The 24,781-nt window shown below is 48.3% G+C and overlaps 1 protein-coding gene across 1 annotated transcript; it reads left to right on the top strand.

Annotated features, from left to right (window-relative positions):
- Window positions 1–1,744: 1,744 nt before the first annotated feature.
- On the top strand, window positions 1,745–23,554 carry LOC117867678 (uncharacterized protein C2orf72 homolog). Its single transcript, XM_034752899.1, has 3 exons — window positions 1,745–2,339; window positions 21,132–21,271; window positions 23,183–23,554. Exons 1-2 carry the CDS (start codon window positions 1,745–1,747, stop codon window positions 21,236–21,238), a joined length of 702 nt encoding a protein of 233 aa, XP_034608790.1. The 3' UTR covers window positions 21,239–21,271; window positions 23,183–23,554.
- The last annotated feature ends 1,227 nt before the right edge of the window (window positions 23,555–24,781 follow it).

Here is a 24,781-nt window from a genome sequence, read left to right as displayed (position 1 = left end):
TCAGCCTATTCTGCTAGACTCCACTGCAGGCATTGATACTGAGGGGGCCACACTCCCTACCACGCGACTCCGTGCTCTCTCCATCCTAGCTAAGATCCACATAAGAGACTGGAGAGATTGTGACATGTATGTGAATGACAGATTGTGGCACCTCTTCTCTACTGATACAGTCTCCACCAATGCAGGCTATCCCAGTGCGGGGAAGAAAGCAGCTGATGGATAAAACACAGTGGCCAGCTCCATCTGGGAAAGGCAGCAGTGGTGCTGATAGAAAAGGGGAAACATTTTGAGGAAATTGGCAATGACTGAGGGCATCAGACCACAGATGGTAAAGGTGGTGCAAAACCTTGGGGTCTTGCTAGACTAAGGCCCCCCTACTCCTGGATATGCAGATTGCCATAGCAGTGGGGAACACATAATCTTCACCTGGCCGAGAGGCTTCACCCAATCCTTTCACAGGATGATTTAGCTCAGTGGTTCTCAACCAGAGGTCGGGGGGACGTGGGCAGGTTTCAGGGGGTCCACCAAGCATGGCTGGCATTAGATTTGCTAGGGCCCAGGGCAGAAAGCCAAAGCCCCAATGCACAGGACTGCAGCCCATGCCCTGAGCACCACCCAAGGTTGAAGTTGAAGTCTGAATAACTTAGCTTTGTGGTGGGCTCTGTGGCATGAGGCTTCGGGCAACTGCCCTGCTTGCTATCCCTTAACACTGGCCCTGGCTTTTATATGCAGAACAACAGGTGCTGTGGTACAGCTGGGCCTGGAGTTTTTATGGGCCGGGGGAGGGCTCGGTAAGAACAAGGTTGAGAACCCTGATTTAGCTGCTCTTTTGTTGTGTGTTCGCACAGCCCCTAGCACAGTGGGGCCTGCTCCTTGCCTAGGGCTCTTAGGCTCTATGGTAATACCAATAATATTGTAGCTCGCCTACCTGTACAACAAGGCTGCTGGTAGCATTAGCAATAAAGGTTGAGGTGAACACTTGGTGGGACTCCACTGACTCGCTGTTCATTTCAGAGCAGAGCTCAACTCCTGCTCCTAGCGAACTGGGACTTGACTAGGTCAGAGATCAGCTCAGTCTTCACAACCCCCAGGACAGCTATGCTGCCCAAGGTCAGGCTTGGGGAACAAAGTATTCTCAGTGACAGGAGCTCATTATCCAAAGATCAGACTGAGCCCAAGCTAAGGTAGAAAGCTGCGGCGCCTTTGTGGTAGTACCAGGGGGAGAGAGGAAAATCTCCCTTTCGTTTGGGTTTTTGTCCACTTTAGTTTTGTGCAGCGCCTAGGCTCCACGTGGGACAGAAAATCTCCAGGGTGGAAAGTTTTCCTTTTTAACACATGTAATAACCTGGTCACGACCCCTTGCCCAAATGTGCCTTCTCCGGGGAACCTGTCCGGTCCGGAGCGTGGGGGACAGGTGGATTGGTGTTAAATCACACCTAGGGTAGGGTAGGGAAGGGAAGATAGAGGGGGCTGCTCTAGTGATAGTCCCTTGCTGATGGGACGGGGAGGGACCTGTCCTATGTGGCTCCCTAGCAGCACGGACTGGCTAACTGGCCACGCCGCGGGCTCCAAAGGCAGGTGACTGGCCCAGGGGACTATGGCCTGGTCGCGGGGGGAAAGGGGCTGTGTGGGGGGGGGCTCTGTCCCAATGGGACTGTCTCCCTGGCCGGGGGAAGGGAGGGACCCCAGGGGACCGGTCCGAGCCCTTGGCAAGCGGCTGCGCCCCTCCGGGTGGGATTGTGACATGGGCGGGGGCGCAGGTCGTGGCCCCGCGGGCCCAGCTCAGCGGCGGGCGGCCATGGAGCCGCAGGAGCAGTCGGGGCGGGCGGACGCCGCCGAGCCCGGGGCGAGCCCGGACGGGGCGTTCCAGGCCGTGGTGCAGCGGACGCAGGTGCTGCTGCTGGCCGGGGAGACGTGGGAGCCGGACCGCGCCCAGGCCGCGCTCAGCTCCTTCGCCCACGAGGTGCTGCCCGTGGCCCGCCGGCCGCCCAGCCCCGCGCCGCCCAGCGCGCCCCCGGCCGGGCAGCTCATCTTCTTCCTGTGCCGCGCCCCGTCGCTGCGGGGCCGGGCCGAGCGGCTGCGGGAGGTGCTGCGGGGCGTGCGGGAGCAGAGCCGCGGCGCGCCCGCCGCCCTGGTGGGGGTGATCGTGCAGCCCCGGCCCGAGGAGGAGGCGGAGGCCCGCCGCCGCCTGGAGGAGCTGCTCCTCGAGGTCTTCCAGCCGCCGGGGCCGGGCGCCGCGCCGCGGGTCGAGGTGCACACGGCCGTGTTCCGCCCCGGCCGGCCCGAGGGGGCCCTGGAGGTGAAGAAAGCCGCTTGCGAGGCCGTGCGGGAAGAGCCAGGTGCGGCGGGGGCTGGCGGGGCTGTGGCTCGGGGGCGGTGGGGGCTGCCTGGGGCCGGGCCGGGGCTGGGGCGCAGAGGTGGGCCCGGGGCTGGGGGTCTCCCTGGTAATGCCCCGAGCCCGGATCTTAGGCCCCGTTGGGACGCGCTCTCGGGCCGCTCTGCACATAGAGACTAGACCAGCAGAGCCGGGCGCTGCTCAGGGCTGCGACAAGTGAGAGGCCCTGAGCCGTGCTCAGGTCAGCCCAACCGCAGCGTAGCCAGGGCTCGGTGGAGGGAAGAGTTCTCCCATGGCCCTACCCACAGCCTAGAGAGATGGATTATCTACATCCCTGGGACAAACCCTTAGGGGACGTAGGAAGCATCTACACTATGGTGCCGCGGTGGCCCAGCTGCAGGGTGGTAGCTGTGTCCCTGGAGCCGCTGAAGTGTAGAGAGGCCCTTAGATGGAAGGTGCTGGGAAGGGCAGAGTATTATCACTGCAGCCAATTTCATCTTCAAAAAAAGCACTGATTCCCCCAAGACCTCTCTTCCTTAGCGCATAGAGTGAGTGTGATCCCGGGCGGAGGGACGTGCTCGAGGCTTGTGCCAGAGGAACCTGGACACGGAACTGAAAATCCCACTGGACTTTCTGCCCCAGCACTGCTCTCTGCAGCACTCCGTCGTCTCTCAGCAGGGCTGCCTGGCAGGATCTGCTGTTCGGTTCTTTCCCCGGCGTGTAGCAGCCAAGAGCTCGGCCAGGCTGAATCTCTGGGATGCTGCGATTCCTGGAACAAGCGCCGGTTTTCATTGGGAAATCGAATCGGATTTCAGCTTGAGTCTGACGCGCCGAGTTAGCTGAGGTGATGCTGTGATCAGCGGGACTAGAATCAGTGTCCTGTCATCGTGCCGTGGCTGCACTCCACTAAGAGCTCGGTTAACGCCCCCCCAACTGACAAGCCGCTGAACACAACGTGGCCTTGTCTGTGCTGCCCACTGCCACGCTCAGCATTTTACCTAGTTCAATTGCTACCTATAGTGTGTGAACCGAGTGAGGCGTCCTAGCGATGACAAACCCTGAGGGAGCGTGATGGGAAGAGGAGAAGGATGTGGCCAGTGGGTCTCCGGCCTGCATGTATCTATTGGCCCATGATGGGAAGCAGGTCCTTGGCCTCTACTCCTGCCCCATACCCTGATGTAGTGACTACTCAGGAGATGTGTTCTGGCTGCTGTGAACTGGGGTGTGGGGATTCTGTTCCTCGGACCCATGGGAATATGGCTGAGCAATAGCCCATTTACTCAAGCTGTGTCCTTTGTGTAGGAATATCACCATTGGGATGTAGTCCTGGCCTCACTAGCTCCCCATGTATTATGCTCTGCCCCTTTCCCCATGTCATTAATGAAGAAGTTAAACACCCAAGCTTCTCTGACACTACCATAAACCCCAACTCCTAACTGAATACTGTCACTTTTATCATCACTCTTTGTTCATGGTCTTTCAGGCAGTGTTTGGTTTGATTTCAAGATAGTGAGGGCGAGTCTGAGATTGTGACAATAGACGTCACTCAGCTAGTAAGGTTGGAGCGAGGTCATAGGAATACTGTCAAAAGCTTGATTGCTAGGCTAGGGACAAGCCTTGATTTTCCAGACTCCAAATATATATATTATTCCAAATTATTATGTAGTCCTGTGCCCGAAATTCACAGTGAAACTGAAATGTCTCTTTGCAGCCCCCTAATTTTATTGAGTTTTATTTCTAATTTTCCCACAAGACCTTTTATATTGGGGTTTACCACTATTGTGACCAACTCTCATTCTTACTGCGACTGGGGTAAATCAGACCTCCCAGATTTGGCTGTAGTTAATTTGCACACAGCTTAAAGGGGGTGTCACGACTGGTAGGAAAAGCATGTTGGCACCAGAGGAATTTAGACTCCTTTGTTGACAGCATAGCTGTGAATCAGGGCCTTCTTCTGTCTAGTTGGCAGTGGCTTTTTAACCACATATGCTTTGTGGTACATATGCTTGCCAGTTGTTGGTGTATTTGTATTACAGCTGAGTGCTGAACCATCCACTGAATAGATGTATAATCCCTTACAATATAATGGGCTGTGTCCCAGCTCTAGGCCATGGAGGGGGGCTGTGCCCCAGGGTGAGGTGAGGCAAGGTGGTGTATTGTGACATAGCAAGAAAGTGTAATTTGTGTTTCCTTCAGTATTAGGCGAGCAGAGGGCAGGAGAGTTCATGCTAACAGGACATGGACAGTGCAGGGCAGGTGTCAGAGAAACCCCCTGCTGCTGCCACTGGCGAGCAGATCCTAAAGGATTTCCAGGTTCTGATAGAGAAGGTTGGGGGGAAGCCAGAGGTGCTGCTGGTTGGAGAGTCTCAAGAGGGAAAAGACACTCGGGCTCTGATGGCGGCTTTTGTCCAGGAATTGTTCCCGGATGCTTGCAAACCAGGGATTAGTCCAGCAATGGCTGTGACCCAGACACAGCCAGGGGCCAAGCCTGGTGCTAGCAACAGTCAATCCCAACTCATCTTCTTCCTGTGCCGAGCTTCCTCACTGCGGGGCAAGCAGGCCGAGATCCAGAAAATCTTGAAGGAAGTGAAGAAGTTTAGCCGCAGAGCCCCAGCTGCCCTGGTGGGAGTCATCGTGCAGCCCAAGAAGGAAGAGGAGACAGAGGCCCGGAAGCTGATGGAGAGCATGCTCCAGGGTGCCTTCCCTAGACAGCCGCGTAAACGGGACAAGCGGGGTAGGAAGCAGGGCCAGGCGCTGGAGCTGGAGGAGGTGCAGGTGGAGGTGGAAGTCTTCATTCCAGGCCGGCCACGGGGGAAACTGGCTATCATGAAAGCCGCCTGCCGAGCTTCTGAGGCCCTGCAGCAGCGCACATCTGCAGATGTGAAGCAGGATGGTACGGACGGATTGGAGGGAGAGGGGGAAGAGGGAAGCCAGGGAGCACATGGAGGAGTGAAGTACAAAGTCTAGAAGTCAAAATAATAAGATGGGTGAACTAGAGTGCCTCGTGATAAAGGAGGATATTGATATAATAGGCATCACAGAAACCTGGTGGACTGAGGACGATCAATGGGACACAATCATTCCAGGGTACAAAATATATCGGAAGGACAGAACAGGGAGTGGGAGTGGCACAAATTTGTGAAAGAAAATGTAGAATCAAATGAAGTAAAAATCTTAAGTGAATCCACATGTTCTGTAGAATCTCTATGGATAGTAATTTCATGCTCTGATAAGAATATAACATTAGGGGTCTATTATCAACCACCTGACCAGGACAGTGATAGTGATGATGAAATGCTAAGGGAAATTAGAGAGGCTACCCAAATAAAGAACTCAATAACAGTGGGGGATTTCAATTATCCTCATATTGACTGGGAACATTTCACCTCAGGATGAAATGCAGAGACAAAATTTCTCGATACACCTCTACCCCGATATAACACGACCCGATATAACATGAATTCGGATATAACGCGGTAAAGCAGTGTTCGGGGGGGGGGGGGGAAGGGCTGTGCACTCCGGCAGATCAAAGCAAGTTCAATATAACGCGGTTTCACCTATAACGCGGTAAGATTTTTTGGCTCCCGAGGACAGCGTTGTATCGGAGTAGAGGTGTACTTTAAATGACTGCTTCTTGGAGCAGCTGGTACAGCAACCCACAAGGGGAGAGGCAACTCTCGATTTAGTCCTGAGTGGAGCGCAGGAGCTGGTCCAAGAGGTAACTATAACAGGGCCGCTTGGAAATAGTGACCATAATATAATAACATTTAACATCCCTGTGGTGGGAAGAACATCTCAATAGCCCAACACTGTGGCATTTAATTTCAAAAGGGGGAACTATGCAAAAATTAGGGGGTTAGTTAAACAGTAGTTAAAAGGTACAGTGACTAAAGTGAAATCCCTGCAAGCTGCATGGGCGCTTTTTAAAGACACCATAATAGAGGCCCAACTTCAATGTATACCCCAAATTAAGAAACACAGTAAAAGAACTAAAAAAGAGCCACTGTGGCTTAACAACCATGTAAAAGAAGCAGTGAGAGATAAAAAGGCATCTTTTAAAAAGTGAAAGTCAAATCCTAGTGAGGCAAATAGAAAGGAGCATAAACGCTGCCAAATTAAGTGTAAAAATATACCGTATTTTCCGGCGTATAAGACGACTGGGCGTATAAGACGACCCCCAACTTTTCCAGTTAAAATATAGAGTTTGGGATATACTCGCCGTATAAGACTACCCCTCTTCCAACGCACACCAAAAAGAAAATTAAAAAAACATCAGATTTTATTTCAATATGGTAATTTTAATTCAAATGCTTATGACACGCAGGTACTTAGCAGGAAAACTGTCACTTATAAACATAAGGCTGTTTGTCATCAAACATGTAAACATAAAACAGTGCAAGTGGATTAAACTTTTCCTAATTCACTCTAAAGCTGAAAGGAAGGATAAGACAATAAACCCATGGGAGCTGCCATGCTGTTTGTTTTCTAAGCTGTCAACCAAACTGGAACTGATGATGATAGGAGGAAGATAACAAACAAGAGAGAGAGAGCAAGTGCCGGGCAAGTCCCTGGCGAGTTAGCAACGCCCATCATAACTGCAAGCTACGGTATTTTTACAGGTTTTGCTGGCGTGACAGTTTCCCTTTAAAAGCCTTCAAAATCCTCCTGTTCGTCATCTGATATCATAAGTACATCAATGACATCTTGTGATACATTTGTAAGGCAGTTATCGTATGGATCGAATTCCGTATCAGATGGTGTGGTCTCAGCTTCGGCTTCCTCTTCATCTTGCCACAAGTAGTCGTCCTCCATACCATCTAATTAATTTGATATGCCACACTTCTTGAAAGACTTGATTACTGTTTCTGCATCAATATCATTCCAGGCTTTTATGACAAACTTGCACAAAACATCCAACTGTGGAGCACGCATGTTTCCACCTTTTGTGAATGACTTTTCGCCGCTAACCATCCATTCATTCCACTGTTCTTGAATGCGATCTTTAAATGGCTTGTTTAGGCACACATCCAGTGGCTGTACCAACGATGTCAAGTCAGGAATAACTGCCGCATCTGTGTTTAGTCTTGCAAGCATTTGCTTGGTGCTGGGAGTTAAATGAGCCCTGAACATATCCCACACCAGTAGACTACATTTTTGAATAAGTCCACCTGGTCGCCTGCTCCATACATTATCAAGCCATAGCTTTACCCCTTCTTCATCCATCCAGCCTTTTTCATTCACATGTACAAAACAACCAACAGGGAACTTGAATTTCGGCATTGTTTTTCTTTTAAAAATAATCATTGGTCTCAGTTTGGCGCCATCAGCTGTGCATCCTAGTACCACTGTAAAACTGGACTTCTCATGTCCTGTTGTTTTAATTAAAATTGTTTTTTCACCTTTTTGATGGACAGTTTTATTTCCAACCATATCAAAATTCATTGGAGTTTCATCCATATTTCCAATACTACTTAACGCATAGCCATATTTAGTGCGCTGTTGTATTACGTATCGATGGAAACTATTTACTTTGCTATCAAGATCTGCAGGTAATTTTGGGGCAATTTTCATCTTTTGCCTCAGTACCATATTATGCCTTCCCATGAATCTAGTACACCAGGATACAGTGGCCTTAAATCTGTTGCTGTGATCTGGGTTAGATTTGGCCCACTGAAGTGCAAACAAATGTATTTATTTCGTGTCACTACATAACCGTTTTGGCGATGCTCATTCACCATGTCTGCTACATGTTTTTCGAGTTCTGGCCAATGTGGAGTGCCTCTTCTTAATGCACACTTACCCCTTGGCATACTCTTCAATGCTTTTTCATTTGCTTTCCAGTCCCGAACCATCTTTTCTGTTACTCCATATTGTCTTGCAGCAGCGCAGTTATTATGTTCCATGGCAAAGTTTACAACTTTAAGTTTGAAACTGGCTTCATATTTCTTTCTTCTTGCTGGTGGAGCCATGATGGGGTTTTGACTGTTGGACATTTGTATACTGTACTGTATGTACTGGTGCTATACTGTATGAACAGGTACAGATACTGGTGCTTTACTATATGTGGTACCAGTATACAACAACCAGCCAATCACGGCAAGCGATGTACCTTACCGGCGATTGGCTGGTTGTTGTATACAAAGCCTGCTTGGATTGGTCAGCTCTCCCTGCCTGCCCAGCCCTCCCTGTCTCCAAGACTATCAGAGCGGTAGCGCAAACACACCTCTTTCACCCGTCTGGCCCGCCCTTGTATCCTATTACCTCCTTCTCTGCCTCTCAGATCTCGCACATGTGCACCTGCGCCGCTTCACTGCAGTCCTCAGGAGCGAGATCTGAGAGGCAGAGAAGGAGGTACAGTAATAGGATACAAGGGCGGGCCAGACGGGTGAAAGAGGCGTGTTTTTCTGGGCACAGCGCCGCTCTCTCTTTTTTCCATACCCCGGGCGTCCCGGACGCCAGCAGCTTGCTCCGCCCTTCACTTACACCTTCCCAGTGAGGCGCCCCCTCACCTCATCATCAGGTGGGGATGCGGCCGCGGCCGTTTTTGAGCTCCCCCCACCATATGCAGCGACCGCAGATTCTCCAGTCTGGCTCGGAAGTTTCAGCACCCACCCTATAAGACGACACCCGGCGTATAAGACGACCCCCGACTTTTGAGAAGATTTTCCTGGGTTAAAAAGTAGTCTTATACACCAGAAAATACAGTAATAAGAAAAGCCAAAGAGGAGTTGAAGAACGGCTAGCCAAAAACTCCAAAGGTAATAACAAAATGTTTTTTAAGTACATCAGAAGCAGGAAGCCTGCTAAACAACCAGTGGGGCCCCTTGATGATCGAGATACAAAAGGAGCACTTAAAGACGATAAAGTCATTGCGGAGAAACTAAATGGATTCTTTGCTTCAATCTTCACAGCTGAGGATGTTAGGGAGATTCCCAAACCTGAGCCAGCTTTTGTAGGTGACAAATCTGAGGAACTGTCACAGATTGAGGTGTCACGAGAGGAGGTTTTGGAATTAATTGATAAACTTAACATTAACAAGTCACCGGGACCAGATGGCATTCACCCAAGAGTTCTGAAAGAACTCAAATGTGAAATTGTGGAACTGTTAACTATGGTTTGTAACCTGTCCTTTAAATTGGCTTCTGTATCCAATGACTGGAAGATAGCTAATGTAACGCCAATATTTAAAAAGGGCTCTAGAGGTGATCCCGGCAATTACAGACTGGTAAGTCTAACGTCAGTACCGGGCAAATTAGTTGAAACAATTGTAAAGAATAAAATTGTCAGACACATAGAAGAACATAAATTGTTGGGCAAAAGTCAACATGGTTTCTGTAAAGGGAAATCGTGTCCTACTAATCTATTAGAGTTCTTTGAAGGGGTCAACAAACATGTGGACAAGGGGGATCCAGTGGACATAGTGTACTTAGATTTCCAGAAAGCCTTTGACAAGGTCCCTCACCAAAGGCTCTTACGTAAATTAAGTTGTCATGGGATAAAAGGGAAGATCCTTTCATGGATTCAGAACTGGTTAAAAGACAGGGAACAAAGGGTAGGAATAAATGGTAAATTCTCAGAATGGAGAGGGGTAACTAGTGGTGTTCCACAAGGGTCAGTCCTAGGACCAATCCTATTCAACTTATTCATAAATGATATGGAGAAAGCGGTAAAAAGTGAGGTGGCGAAGTTTGCAGATGATACTAAACTGCTAAAGGTAGTTAAGACCAAAGCAGACTGTGAAGAACTTCAAAAAGATCTCACAAAACTAAGTGATTGGGCAACAAAATGGCAAATGAAATTTAATGTGGATTAATGTAAAGTAATGCACATTGGAAAAAACAACCCCAACTATATGTACAATATGATGGGGGCTAATTTAGCTACAACGAATCAGGAAAAAGATCTTGGAGTCATCGTGGATAATTCTCTGAAGACGTCCACGCAATGTGCAGAGGCAGTCAAAAAAGCAAACAGGATGTTAGGAATCATTAAAAAGGGGATAGAGAATAGGACGGAGAATATATTATTGCCCTTATATAAATTGATGGTATGCCCACATCTTGAATACTGTGTACAGATGTGGTCTCCTCATCTCAAAAAAGATATACTGGCACTTGAAAAGGTTCAGAGAAGGGCAACTAAAATGATTAGGGGTTTGGAACAGGTCCCATATGAGGAGAGTTTAAAGAGCCTAGGACTTTTCAGCTTGGAAAAGAGGAGACTAAGGGGGGATATGATAGAGGAATGTAAAATCATGAGTGATGTAGAGAAAGTAGATAAGGAAAAGTTATTTACTTATTCCCATAATACAAGAACTAGGGGTCATCAAATGAAATTAATGGGCAGCAGGTTTAAAACAAATAAAAGGAAGTTCTTCACACAGCGCACAGTCAACTTGTGGAACTCCTTGCCTGAGGAGGTTGTGAAGGTTAGGACTATAACAGGGTTTAAAAGAGAACTGGATAAATTCATGGAGGTTAAGTCCATTAATGGTTATTAGCCAGGACGGGAAAGGAATGGTGTCCCTAGCCTCTGTTTGTCAGAGGGTGGTGATGGATGGCAGGAGAGAGATCACTTGATCATTACCTGTTAGGTTCACTCCCTCTGGGGCACCTGGCATTGGCTACTGTCAGTAGACTGGATACTGGGCTAGATGGACCTTTGGTCTGACCCAGTACGGCCGTTCTTATAGAATGCAAGTGGAGAGACATTGGAAGGCAGGATGAGGAAGCCGGGCATTCGGGGTTTCAGGTCACGGCCATTTTATTGTTGTTGGTGGTTGTTATTTTTGAAAAGACTGAAGATGGGGGAGAGCTCTATGTGAATAATAAATATGGGCTCTTTATAGCTCTTCTATAGCTGATTAATGTGTGGGGTAGGTGTTCCCAGGACGCCACTGTGTGCTGCTAGGGTCAGGCTCTGTACAGCGCCCAGCACATTTTCAGGTTCCATGTAAATAATAATGACTCCGCCATGCCACGTAGGTGCTAGGCCGCTTTGGGAGCTGTGTGTCCCTCAGAAAGAAATGATTCAAGGGGCGGGACTCCCACTCTCCCTTCGGAGAACAGTCTGGATTCTGTTCTGATTAGACCAGAACAGTGTGTCTGGCAAAGAACCTTCTGCTTCAGAAGACGTCTTGCTGCTGCTTTGGTATTTATAATGCAACAGGAGGCTGGGGCCTTGTGACATTCCCCCGGTGTTATCCGGAGCAGTGATCTGTTAGATCACTCCAATCCTTGACTCTGGGAGCCAGCCTTACCCTGCTCTGCTTTGAGAACCCCCACTCCTGGGCTGTTCACACACAGCCTCTAGCTTCTAAGCTGCTCCCAGCTACGTGAGTGAGCACTTTTGGCCAGCCGCTGCTTGGATTGTGCAACCGAATGACACTAGCCAATATCTCCGGTCCCAGACACAACCCTAGGAACCTCCATCTTGCAGTGTCCAGTTATGCCCGCTGGACGCTGCAAGCTTATATGAGTTCGTCAATTTAACAAAGAAATTGATATTTACCAGGCTTGTTATCCCAAGGGGAGTCTCTGACATGCTTCAAACCAAATTCACTGCTTCAGGTACAATAAACAAACAGATTTATTAACTACATAGATTTTAAGTGATTATAAGTGAAAACATAACAAGACAGATATGGTCAAATGAAATAAAAGCAAAACGCATTCTAAGCTGATTTTAACACTTTCAATACCCTTATAAACTTAGATGCTTCTCACCACAGGCTGGCTGGTTGCCCCTCAGCCAGGCTCTCCCCTTTGGTCAGTGCTTCAGTGGCTTGGAGGTGATGTTTGTAGATGGAGGTGAAAGAGAGAGAGTGAGTGCATGGCAAATACAACAAAGAGTCTGGTGGCACCTTAAAGACTAACAGATTTATTTGGGCATGAGCTTTCGTGAGTAAAAACCTCACTTCTTCGGATGCATAGAGTGAAAGCAGGGAGATTCTATCACAGATTTAAAAGTCACTGTCATTGAACAAAAAAACTTCAGAAACAGACTTCAAAGAGAAACAGCAGAACTAAAATTCATTTGCAAATTCAACACCATTAATCTGGGCTTGAATAGGGATTGGGAGTGGCTGGCTCACTACAGAAGCGGCTTTTCCTCTCCTGCAATTGACACCTCCTCATCTATTATTGGGAGTGGACTACATCCACCCTGATTGAATTGGCCCTGTCAACACTGGTTCTCCACTTGCGAAGTAACTCCCTGCTCTCCAAGTGTCAGTACATAATGCCTGCATCTGTAGCTTTCACTCTATGCATCTGAAGAAGTGAGGTTTTTACTCACGAAAGCTCATGCCCAAATAAATCTGTTAGTCTTTAAGGTGCCACCAGACTCTTTGTTGTTTTTGTAGATACAGACTAACACGGCTACCCCCTGATACTTGACAACATGCATGGCAAATGTCTCTCCCTTTTATTGTGTTCTTTCTTCCCTCTTGGCTTTGCCCCCCACCCCCCAGAGTCAGGTGAGCATTACCTCATCACAATCCCAAACTGACCAAAGGAAGGGGGGTGACTCACTCGAGAGTCCAACAGACCCTTTTGTCGCTGCCTAGGCCAGTGTCCTTTGTTCCTGTGAGGCTGTGGGGGGGTTGTCCCATACATGCCTCAATGAGGTGTGAACTGCCCCTCTGCTCTTAGAGAGCTTTTCCCTGGGCTTTCTTCAAGCCATGAGGACACATTTTCAGCCTCATAACATAAGAAAGGCTGTACCAGGTCAGACCAAAGGTCCATCTAGCCCAGTATCCTGTCTACCAACAGTGGCCAATGTCAGGTGCCCCAAAGGGAGTGAACCTAACAGGCAATGATCAAGTGATCTCCTGCCATCCATCTCCACCCTCTGACAGACAGAGGCTAGGGACACCATTCCTTACCTGTCCTGGCTAATAGCCATTAATGGACTTAACCACCATGAATTTATCCAGTTCTCTTTTAAACTCTGTTATAGTCCTAGCCTTCACAACCTCCTCAGGTAAGGAGTTCCACAAGTTGACTGTGTGCTGCGTGAAGAAGAACTTCCTTTTATTTGTTTTAAACCTGCTGCCTATTAATTTCATTTGATGACCCCTAGTTCTTGTATTATGGGAATAAGTAAATAACCTTTCCTTATCCACTTTCTCCACGTCACTCATGATTTTATATACCTCTATCATATCCCCCCTTAGTCTCCTCTTTTCCAAGCTGAGAAGTCCTAGCCTCTTTAAACTCTCCTCATATGGGACCCGTTCCAAACCCTTAATCGTTTTAGTTGCCCTTTTCTGAACCTTTTCTAGTGCCAGTATATCTTTTTTGAGATGAGGAGACCACATCTGTACGCAGTATTCAAGATGAGGGCGTACCATCGATTTATATAAGGGCAATAATATATTCTCAGTCTTATTCTCTATCCCCTTTTTAATGATTCCTAACATCCTGTTTGCTTTTTTGACCACCTCTGCAAACTGCGTGGACATTTTCAGAGAACTATCCACGATGACTCCAAGATCTTTTTCCTGACTTGTTGTAGCTAAATTAGCCCCCATCATATTGTACATATAGTTGGGGTTGTTTTTTCCAATGTGCATTACTTTACATTAATCCACATTAAATTTCATTTGCCATTTTGTTGCCCAATCACTTAGTTTTGTGAGATCTTTTTTAAGTTCTTCACAGTCTGCTTTGGACTTAACTATCTTTAGCAGTTTAGAAAAGAACTGACAGAAGGGAACTGCAATGCATCTCGCGTTATCAGGTTTATCAGGGTTACAGTTAGCTTGACTCTTGCTAACGAGGCCTGAGTCTTGCTAACGAAACCTGACTCTAGCTAACAAACCGTCATGCATTGCAGTTCCCTTCTGTCAGTTCTTTTCTCTGCTTCCACAATATCATCTGCAAACTTTGCCACCTCGCTGTTTACCCCTTTCTCCAGATCATTTATGAATAAGTTGAATAGGATCGGTCCGAGGACTGACTCTTGGGGAACACCACTAGTTACCCCTCTCCATTCTGAGAATTTACCATTAATTCCTACCCTTTGTTCCCTGTCTTTTAACCAGTTCTCAATCCATAAAAGGACCTTCCCTTTTATCCCATGGCAGCTTAATTTACATAAGAGCCTTTGGTGAGGGACCTTGTCAAAGGCTTTCTGGAAATCTAAGTACACTATGTCCACTGGATCCCCCTTGTCCACATGTTTGTTGACCCCTTCAAAGAATCTAATAGATTAGTAAGACACGATTTCCCTTTATAGAAACCATGTTGACTATTGCTCAACAGTTTGTTTTTCTATGTGTCGGACAATTTTATTCTTAACTATTGTTTCGACTAATTTGCCTGGTACAGACGTTAGACTTACCGGTCTGTAATTTCCGGGATCACCTCTAGAGCCCTTTTTAAATATTGGCGTTACATTAGCTATCTTCCAGTCATTGGGTACAGAAGCCGATTTAAAGGACAGGTTACAAACCTTAGTTAACAGTTCCACAATTTCACATTTGAGTTCTTTCAGAACTCTTGGGTGAATGCCATCTGGTCCCGGTGACTTGTTAATGTTAAGTTTATCAATTAATTCCAAAACCTCCTCTCGTGACACTTCAATTCGTGACAGTTCCTCAGATTTGTCACCTACAAAAGCCAGCTCAGGTTTGGGAATCTCCCTAACGTCCTCAGCCGTGAAGACTGAAGCAAAGAATTCATTTAGTTTCTCCGCAATGACTTTATCGTCTTTAAGCGCTCCTTTTGTATCTCGATCAACAAGGGACCCCACTGGTTGTTTAGCAGGCTTCCTGCTTCTGATGTACTTAAAAAACGTTTTGTTATTACCTTTGGAGTTTTTGGCTAGCCGTTCTTCAACTCCTCTTTGGCTTTTCTTATTACATTCTTGCACTTAATTTGGCAGCATTTATGCTCCTTTCTATTTGCCTCACTAGGATTTGACTTCCACTTTTTAAAGGAAGTCTTTTTATCTCTCACTGCTTCTTTTACATGGTTGTTAAGCCACGGTGGCTCTCTTTTTTTAGTTCTTTTACTGTGTTTTTTAATTTGGGGTATACATTGAAGTTGGGCCTCTATTATGGTGTCTTTAAAAAGCGCCCATGCAGCTTGCAGGGATTTCACTTTAGTCACTGTACCTTTTAACTTCTGTTTAACTAACCCCCTAATTTTTGCATAGTTCCCCCTTTTGAAATTAAATGCCACAGTGTTGGGCTGTTGAGATGTTCTTCCCACCACAGGGATGTTGAATGCTATTGTATTACGGTCACTATTTCCAGGCGGTCCTGCTATAGTTACCTCTTGGACCAGCTCCTGCGCTCCGCTCAGGACTAAATCTAGAGTTGCCTCTCCCCTTGTGGGTTCCCGTACCAGCTGCTCCATGAAGCAGTCATTTAAAGTATCGAGAAATTTTATCTCTGCATTTCGTCCTGAAATGAAATGTTCCCAGTCAATATGGGGATAATTGAAATCCCCCACTATTATTGAGTTCTTAATTTTGATAGCCTCTCTAATTTCCCTTAGCATTTCATCATCACTATCACCGTCCTGGTCAGGTGGTCGAGAATAGATCCCTAATGTTATATTCTTATTAGAGCATGAAATTTCTATCCATAGAGATTGTATGGAACACGTGCATTTGCTTAAGATTTTTACTTCATTTGATTGTACATTTTCTTTCACATATAGTACCACTCCCCCCTCCCCCGCACGACCTGTTCTGTCCTTCCGATATATTTTGTATCCCAGAATGATTGTGTCCCATTGATGGCTCTCAGTCCACCAGGTTTCTGTGATGCCTATTATATCAATATCCTCCTTTATCACAAGGCACTCTAGTTCACCCATCTTATTATTTAGACTTCTAGCATTTGTGTACAAGCGCTTTAAAAACTTGTCACTGTTTATTTGTCTGCCCTTTTCTGATGTATCAGATTCTTTTTTATGTGAATGTTTATCATCTGATCTGGCTCCTACTTTATCCTCCTCCATCCTCTGCTCCTGACTATAACCTGGAGACTCTCTATCATTAGACTCTCCCCTAAGAGAAGTCTCTGTCCAATCCACATGCTCCTCTGCAGCAGTCGTCTTTCCCCCATCTCCTAGTTTAAAAACTGCTCTACAACCTTTTCAATGTTTAGTGCCAGCAGTCTGGTTCCACTTTGGTTTAGGTGGCACCCATCCTTCCTGTATAGGCTCCCCCCATTCCAGAAGTTTCCCCAGTTCCTAATGAATGTAAACCCCTCCTCTCTACACCATCGTCTCATCCACGCATTGAGACTCTGAAGCTCTTCCTGCCTACCTGGCCCTGCGCATGAGAACCCTGCCTGAGGAGCAGTTTGAGGGATGGGCTGACTGACAGAGCTGTCCGGGGTTTGGATGGGAGATGGCATATTGCACTCAGAAGGCCCGGAAACACAAGCAACCTGATTGGACATGCCAGAGCAAACTGGAGCTGGTTTGTAGCAGGACCTTCTGAGGCCGCTTCTGGGCTGCAGGACCACCTTCGCTCTGCCCTCCCTTTTTTAGAACTTGTCTGTGGTGAGGTATTGGAGGGGCATTGAAGACACATTGGGGAAAGTTCCCTTGGACTCGTGCGCCCAGGCCTGGTGGGTTGAGGGTAACAGTTGCAGATTTTACACACTGACTCTGAATTTGTGAGGAGGTCAGCGTGCTGGATGGAGCCCACGCTGGCAAAGTACGAGGCTGAGTGACTCCTCCCCAACGACCTGCTTAGCTAGCCTGCCTTTGGATTGTGGGATGAAAAAGGTTCCTTCAGCCCACAAAGTGCATTCTACCCCCACAAAAGATTTTGTGGCTTCTTTGAGGTTTGCGCCAGTTGAGGACCAGCACTACAGCTGGATTGTCTGATCTTACCAGGATGTGTTGACCTTGAATTTGAGGGGACCTTTGGCTTGATGGCTTCAGAGAGGCTGTCCACAGACAATCACATTGCTTGAGCTGTAGCTTGTGCATAGGAATCCCCAGTTATTCCTTAGTGATATTAAGCCATCTGGGGATAACTCTTCAGCATGTTCTTTCTGCCTTATGCCTTTGGATGCCTGGAGGAGGGGACAGCTCCACTTCTGGATGGTTGGGAGAGCTTCAAGTTTCTAATAGGAACAGCTGCAGGGAAACAGCCACTGCCACCATCACCATCGCCTTCCGAAGGCTGGAGAGCCATAACCAGATCGGGTAAAAAAGGATGGAGCTGTAGGATGGCAGGGATATGCAAACAGGCCTCTTTTAAATTTGTCCAGGATGAAAGGTCACCCAGACTGCTCGCTGCTAGACATGCTACCAAATTCCGAGCTCTGCATCAGCACATGTCCAATACACTGAATTAGCTAAAAAAGTTGGCGTTTTAGGTCTAGTGCTGAATGCACCCCGCTGGCTACATGGCCCCTGAGAATTCTCTTGAATATGTTCCTGTATGCAGCCGCTGCCCTGGCACATGGCCTATGGCCTTTACTGCAGCTGAGAAAGCTGCTTCTCAACATTGGGAGAAAGGGAAGAAAATATTAGTTTGGGAGAAGGAGGAGGAGCAAGAGTCCGTGAGACAGTTGAGTAACCCATTTGCCCTGTGTCATGGCTGCCCACTTTTGCTGAAAAAGGAAACTCTTGGTTCCTCTGAGTGCCCTGCTTAGAATTGGGAGAGGCTGGTTCAGAAGTGGAAAACGTGGGAGACAGGGATGTTTCTGTCAGACTGATGGGCCTGAGGAAGGAAACGAATGAGGAATCTCTCTCTGTGTGGCTTGTGCTTTCAGGGAGATTAGCAGATGGAGGAGGGAAGATCAGGGGCTGGACCTGAAAAGTTTTTGAGAACAGCTCCTGTCGTTAATCTGAGGTAACATTTTCAAAAGTATCCGTGACTCAGGAGCCCAAGTCCAATTTTCAGCAATGATTTAGGTGCTAGGAGCCTAATGCTCATAGGACAACGTTCACTGCATTACAGACAGCCACCTCCTGCCCTCCTGCTGCAGAGACAGGAAGGAAACTGACTGGAGGCAGGCAGGGCGGAGCTGATAGTACCAATGAAGGCTGCTCTCTTCATAACCTGCCTGACTGCAGCAAAGAGGAGGAGCTGCCCCACGAGCCTGGAGCCACGGAAACGTTGCTGGCTTTAACGTTTTGTGGCTGACTGACATGAGCGAACTGCCTGGCGTTCTACAGTGTCATCTTTGCGTTCACATGGGTTTATAAAGGGTTCACTCCTTGGGGCAGGCCTGTCGTTCTGTTCTGGGTCTGGCAGCTACCAGCCCAGTGGGACCTGGGTCTTTTATTCTAGCCCCTAGGTGTTATCGCAGTACAAATAACTAATAATGCCAAGCCTCATAGAGTGGGAAGCATTTCTGCTGTCTTGTGTTTGACACCGTAAGTGTTCATAGCAAGATGCGCTGACCAGTTGATAAATTGGATGTAACTTCGAATCCCAGTGGAGCGGTAGAACAAAAGGCCCAGTGCGTGCAGGAGGTTGGGGTTTGGGATGAGGGCTAGTCACTTATCACAGTAGTATCTGAGCACCTTCCAGTTGCACATTAAACCACATGACATGCATCTATCACATGTCCCTTCTCTCATCCCCTGAGAGGGAGAACGGTGTGCGGTAGTGGGCTTTAGTTTGGAGTTTTTGTCTTACTAAATATATACCCGTGTGGCTAGACGTTGACATTAGAGAAGGCAAAGCCAAAACCATTCTCCTTGTACTGTGAGCGGAAGGTGGGGAGGGCTGGGACAGTCCTTAGTTCCTGGAGAAGTTAATTCCACCGCCTCGGACCAGCCCCTGAGAAAGCTCCGTCTCCCGCTCAGGCGAGCTTTACCCTTATTGTAGAGAGCTCCATTGGGCCAGAGGAGTACTGTGGTCCCCTGAAGCTCTGTTGAAGGGTTGGGGAAGCAATAGGAGGCAGTGGAGAGGCTTATGTCAGCCCTGCTGATTGAGGGAGTGTGTCTGTCATTTGTGAAGAGGGGTCATAACTTAGAGGCCGGGTTAGAGCTTTGGCTGCTAATGGATTCCCGGGGAGTGGCTGTGCTAAGAGTGTTTCTTCCAGCTACGCCTGGCAAGATGAGGTGACCATTTCTTTTGGATGAAGGGAACTTGCTACTTGCATCTGCACCTTTGTGTCCTCTGCACTAGGCTGCTGTAACGTGGTCTTCTTGGGGCTATCTCCTAAGAAAACCTGGAAAGTGAAACTGGTGCTGAATTTGGCTGCCTGAATTTTTGGTGGAGCTTCATATCAGGAGTCCTGGCTCTACACTGGGTGTTTTATTCTTTACTTGTGGAGTTTGGGGAGTTGGTTTTAAACTATAACGCTCTAGGACAGTAGTTCTCAAACGTTTGTACTGGTGACCCCTTTCACATAGCATGCCTCTGAGCGTGACCCCCCCCCCCCCCCCCCGGTATAAATTTAAAAACACTTTTTTATATATTTAACACCATTCTAAATGCTGGAAGCAAAGCGGGGTTTGGGGTGGAGGCTGACAGCTCGCGACCCCCCCATGTAATAACCTCGCGACCCCCTCAGGGGTCCCAACCCCCACTATGAGAACCTCTGCTCTAGGGCCTGGCTCCACAAAGGACTTAAGCACCTAGAAAATCACAGGAATACAGAGATCCACAGAGTCTGAATTAGGCATCTAGCCTCCCTATGCAATGAGTGGGGAGGGTTAGACACCTATGACTGGGCTCCCCAATAGCTGGCACACTCTGCAGGGACCGGCACGAGCTAGCTAGTGGGAGATCCTGAGGAGAGGGTGTGTTCTAAGCCCTCTCAGGGAGCACCTAGAGTCCAGGCTGTAGGGAACTACCTATCTCTGCTTGTGATCCACCACTGGGAACCCCTCTCTGGAGTCAGGCGACTCAAGGACACAAGTTGTTTCATGTGAGAATTAATTACTCCCCTGCCTGACTCCACACACAATGGCCAGAGAAGGAGGAAGCAGTGGGGGTACTGCCCTTCTCACCTTTAGCCCAGTGGTAAGAGCTCACATCTGGGACATGGGAGACCTGGGTTCAGTTCCCCCCGTGCTTGATGTGGAGAAAAGATTTGAACAAGTGTCTCCCACCTCTCAGGGGATGCGCTAACTACTGGGCTTTGGGATATTCTGATGTGGGGCTCCCTGAATCTCTCTTGTTGAAGCCTCTTCCTCTGGCCAGCTTTCGAGTGGGACATGATCCAGTAAGTGGTCTCTGGGTAAGCCTGCCGGATTGGGCCCCACAGGTGAGTTAGGTGCTCATACGCCTGTCTTCTGCCAGGTTGGAGGTTGCTGTGGGGAATCAGGTGGGAGATAGGTACCTGGACAGCCAGAGGGAGGCAGAAGTGTTCATGCCCAGAGCCAGGAATTTAGGTTCCTAGGGAACTAATACAGAGGAAATGTAGGCACTGAGGCACGTCCTCACTACGGGGGGGGGGAGGGGGGTGTCAGTTTAAGATACGCAAATTCAGCTACGCAAATAGCGTAGCTGAATTCGACGTATCCGAGCCGACTTACCCCACTCTGAGGACAGCAGCAAATCGACCTCTGCAGCTCCCCCGTCGATGGCGCTTACTCCTACCTGCGCTGGTGGAGTACAAACGTCAATTCGGGGATTGATTGTTGCATCCCGACGAGACGCGATAATTCGATCCCCGAGAGATCGATTTCTACCTGCCGATTCAGGCGGGTAGTGTAGACATAGCCTGAGTGATTTTAGACACCTATGGGGTTAGGCGGCAACCGAGCGGGGGTTTTGTGGATTGCTGTGGCACCTAAAACTGTAACTTAGGCTCCTAAATATATAACCTTTTTACAGTTTTTCATAACATTTTCTTTGCCAGAAGACGCTGTTTGGGTTTCACGAGCCACCCTCTTCAAAGTCCTGGGGGCGCTCTGTGTGGCGTGCGCTGGTATTATCGGAAGCCAGTACATGAACATTCGCACCTGAGACGGTCCCATCGGGCCTGCTCCCTGCCTACAGGTGGGTGTCCTTTGACTCTACTCTGCCAAGTTACATTTAGCCATCAGCAAAAGAATCTGTCCACAGCAATGTCCCATTAGCAAACCTATTTGTCTGACAGTCTGTACGCCAGATGGAAGCTGGTTAAGTGACTCATGCTGTATTCTAAGTACACCTCTACCCGATATAACGTGACCCGATATAACACGAATTCGGATATAACGCGGTAAAGCAGCGCTCCGGGGGGATGGGGCTGCGCACTCTGGCGGATCAAAGCAAGTTCGATATAATGCGGTTTCACCTATAACGCGGTAAGATTTTTTGGCTCTCGAGGACAGCGTTATATCGAGGTAGAGGTGTAAAATGTGCTTAGCAGTTCATTAGACTTTGGCATCCATAACTAATTACATTTGTAGCATCACTCATAGGCGCCGACTTTTTGGTTCCCAGGGGGTGCTTCTCCACCCCTTCCCACAAGCCCCCACCTCCGCCTTGGCTCTTCCCGCCACTGCCTCCTCTGCCTCGCCTTTTCCTGCTCCCTCTGCCCCAGAGCTTCCTGCATGCCATGGAACAGCTGATCGCAGTGGGTGGGAGGCACTGGAAGAGAGGGGGAGGAGCTGATCAATGGTGCTGCCAGCCGGGTGGGAGGCACGGAGGGGAAGGGGGAGGCGGGGCTGCCAGTACATGCTCAGCACCCACTATTTTTTTTCCGTGGGTGCTCCAGGACTGGAGCACCCACAGAGTCAGCACCTATGGCATCGCTCATAAGGCAGGGGCTCTTACACGGCAATATGCTAACGTCACAGGGTCTCTGCCCCAGTTCAGGGCCCGCTCATGGCGATAATATTTTATATGGTCTCTGGCCCGTGCCTTTTATCTGTGGATCTCCAAGCCCTTCAGGAGGCGCTCTAAGTAAAACTTTGTTCCAGTCAGATAGAGGATGTCCCTTCTTCCTGTTCTAAGTACCTTGGACCTGATTTTTCTGCCCCGGTTCAAGTCCCTTTGCACCACTCAGGTGGCACAGAGGAGCTGAATCTGGCTCTGAGGATTCCCCCAGCATAGCATAGTCAACTCAGACACCAAATACTCCCCACCCTGCCCTGGTGTAGGGGTGGTGCCCAGGGTGGAGCATGTCCATGCTACACTGATTCACAGCAGGCTCAAGGTATATCGGGACCCTATATTGCTATAGTGCCTAGAGGCCAACCAGGTCAGGACCTTGACGTGCTGGGTGCTGTGTAAACCTAGTAAATGACAGCCCCTGTCCCAAAGAGCTTGCATTGCACGTAGCCAACTGGTCTAAAATAGAGTAGCACCTAAGCTGCTCTTGCTCGTGCTGATAGGCTGGGGCAGGTATCATGGGATTCATGGAGACTGTTTGGTCCTTCCTTCACTTATCCCAAGGGTTATCTATGTTCTGAGGGTGGGAGTGTCTTAAATCTGCATCATCGCCCCTCTCGCACTATATCCCCCACAGTTACAGCTTACATTAGCCGCCATCTTTTGTGCTCCCTCTGTTGCATCTACTACAGAAGCTATTCCTGGAGCTGGGCTGAAATTCTCCAGGATTCTCTACAAAGTTTTGGGGAGCGGGAAGATGCAAACATTCACCCCTGCTTCCCAAAGCCAAGAGAGCAACAACTTTTATACTCACGCTACTGAGTTATCCATACAATGGAGAAGAAACCAATTATAACCAAATAAAACTTACCAAAGTGTGTTTTCTCTCTAAGCAAAACATAAGTATTAACATTAGTCACTAGGCAGCTAACTTGCCTGTAAATCTGTGGTTTGTTTTTCATTAATAGTGTAATCTACAGAGGTGTTACTCAGGCCATGAACAACCATATGTTGTAGCATTCTATGCATGTTACCTAGAACACACTGCTACTATCTCCTAACCTGACGTATGTGTGTTCATTTTTTTTCCAGATCCTCTGTCCACCTGGATCTCACCTGTCATCCAAAATAAAAAACATCAGCACCCGTTACTGTTTTGTGTTTGTGTTAATACAGAACTCCAAAATTACAGTTGTTGCAACAAGCTTCTGTTATAAAGTCCTATGTTAATCCACCAAGAATTTTGGCTTAGAAAATTGATTTGGTGTGAAAGTTACCAGATTTGCTCTGAAGGCAAAGGAAAAAATTTCTACAAAGTTTGAAGAAAATGAATCAAACAGTTTGAGTTACAGATCATTTAAAAAAATACCCCATGTGAAAGTTGGCACGTCTAACATTTTCGTTGGGTCCCTCTAGCTCACAAAAAGATTTGTTTGTTATCCTTCAAATTTTCATAGAGTTAAATTTCCTGGAAAACTCATGCCTTGACTCTATTTGGAGAAAATAGATTGTAATTAAGCAAACTTTATTAATGTTTTTTGTTGGGAGCCAATTCTGTTCCATTGCTAAGTGTGTGATGCATTGGGTTTTAGTTCTGTTTTGATTTTTTTGGTTATTGACCAGATACTATAGGGGTGTGTGTGTGTGAGTATGTTGATTTCCATTGGTGGGGTACAATTTAGAAAGGACATAAGGGTCCTTCTATATCTGAGAACTAAGCATAGCTTTCTTTTACTTCAAGTTTGGACTGAGTTTGGAGCTTCAAGATCGGGGTTCTGGACCCACCTTCTGCACCCTGTGTGATTTGTAACTGTAAGGATATAGTCCAGGGTTGGGCAAACTTTTTGGCCTGAGGGCCACATCTGGGTATGGAAATTGTATGGTGGGCCATGAATGCTCATGAAATTGCATGAGCTCTGGTGTGGGCTCTGGAGTGGGGCCAGAAATGAGAATTTCAGGGTGTGGGAGGGGGCTGAGGCAGGGGACTGAGGCAGGGGGCTGGGGGAGGGCTCCGGCTGGGGGTGCGGGCTCTGGGGTGGGGTTGGGGATGAGGAGTTGGGGGTGCAGTTTGCTCCGAGCTGGGACGGAGGGGTTTGGAGGGTGGGAGGGAGATCAGGGCTGGGGCAGGGGGGTTGGGGCGCACGAGGGGGCCAGGGGTGCAGGCTCCGGGCAGCACCTACCTCAAGCAGCTCCCAGAAGCAGCGGCCTGTCCCCCCTCTGGCTCCTCCACCCCTGCAGCTCCCATTGGACACGGCTCCCATGTGGAGCTCCCTGGCTGCCCCTACGTGTAGGAGCTGGAGGGGGGACATGCTGCTGCTGCTTCTGGGAGCCGCGCGGAGCGGGGCAAGACCCGGATCCCGCTCCCCGGCAGGAATTTGAGGGCCGGATTAAAACGTCTGGAGAGCTGGATGCAGCCCCCAGGCCGTAGTTTGCCCACCTGTGATATAGCCTCTTCATAGTTAAGATTACAACGCATTAGAAAGCTGACTTTGATCCCCTTTGTTAGACAAGAAAGAAGGGGGTTAAAAAGACAAACCGTCTTGTTCTCACATTTGTAGGACGGAATGTCAGTGACAACAGAATATTTTCTAATGTTTTTGAGTAAACTGAGTAAGGGCTTTTTGAGATTTAAATCATTTGAAGTGCCTCCTTTTCGTAATGTGTGGAGCGTGTGTTTTGTTTCTGTGTGTG

The sequence above is a fragment of the Trachemys scripta genome, chromosome 18, assembly GCF_013100865.1.
Source record: "Trachemys scripta elegans isolate TJP31775 chromosome 18, CAS_Tse_1.0, whole genome shotgun sequence".
Classification (NCBI taxonomy): Eukaryota; Metazoa; Chordata; order Testudines; family Emydidae; genus Trachemys; species Trachemys scripta.
This window is presented reverse-complemented; position numbering and strand designations above follow the sequence as displayed.

What these genes read in the sequence shown, in the direction of transcription:
- LOC117867678 (XM_034752899.1), top strand. Translation starts at nt 1,745, where the DNA reads ATGGGCGGGGGCGCAGGTCGTGGCCCCGCGGGCCCAGCTCAGCGGCGG. An exon ending in GGCCGTGCGGGAAGAGCCAG is followed by an intron (nt 2,340 to 21,131) that starts GTGCGGCGGGGG and finishes TTTCTTTGCCAG; the next exon opens with AAGACGCTGTTTGGGTTTCA.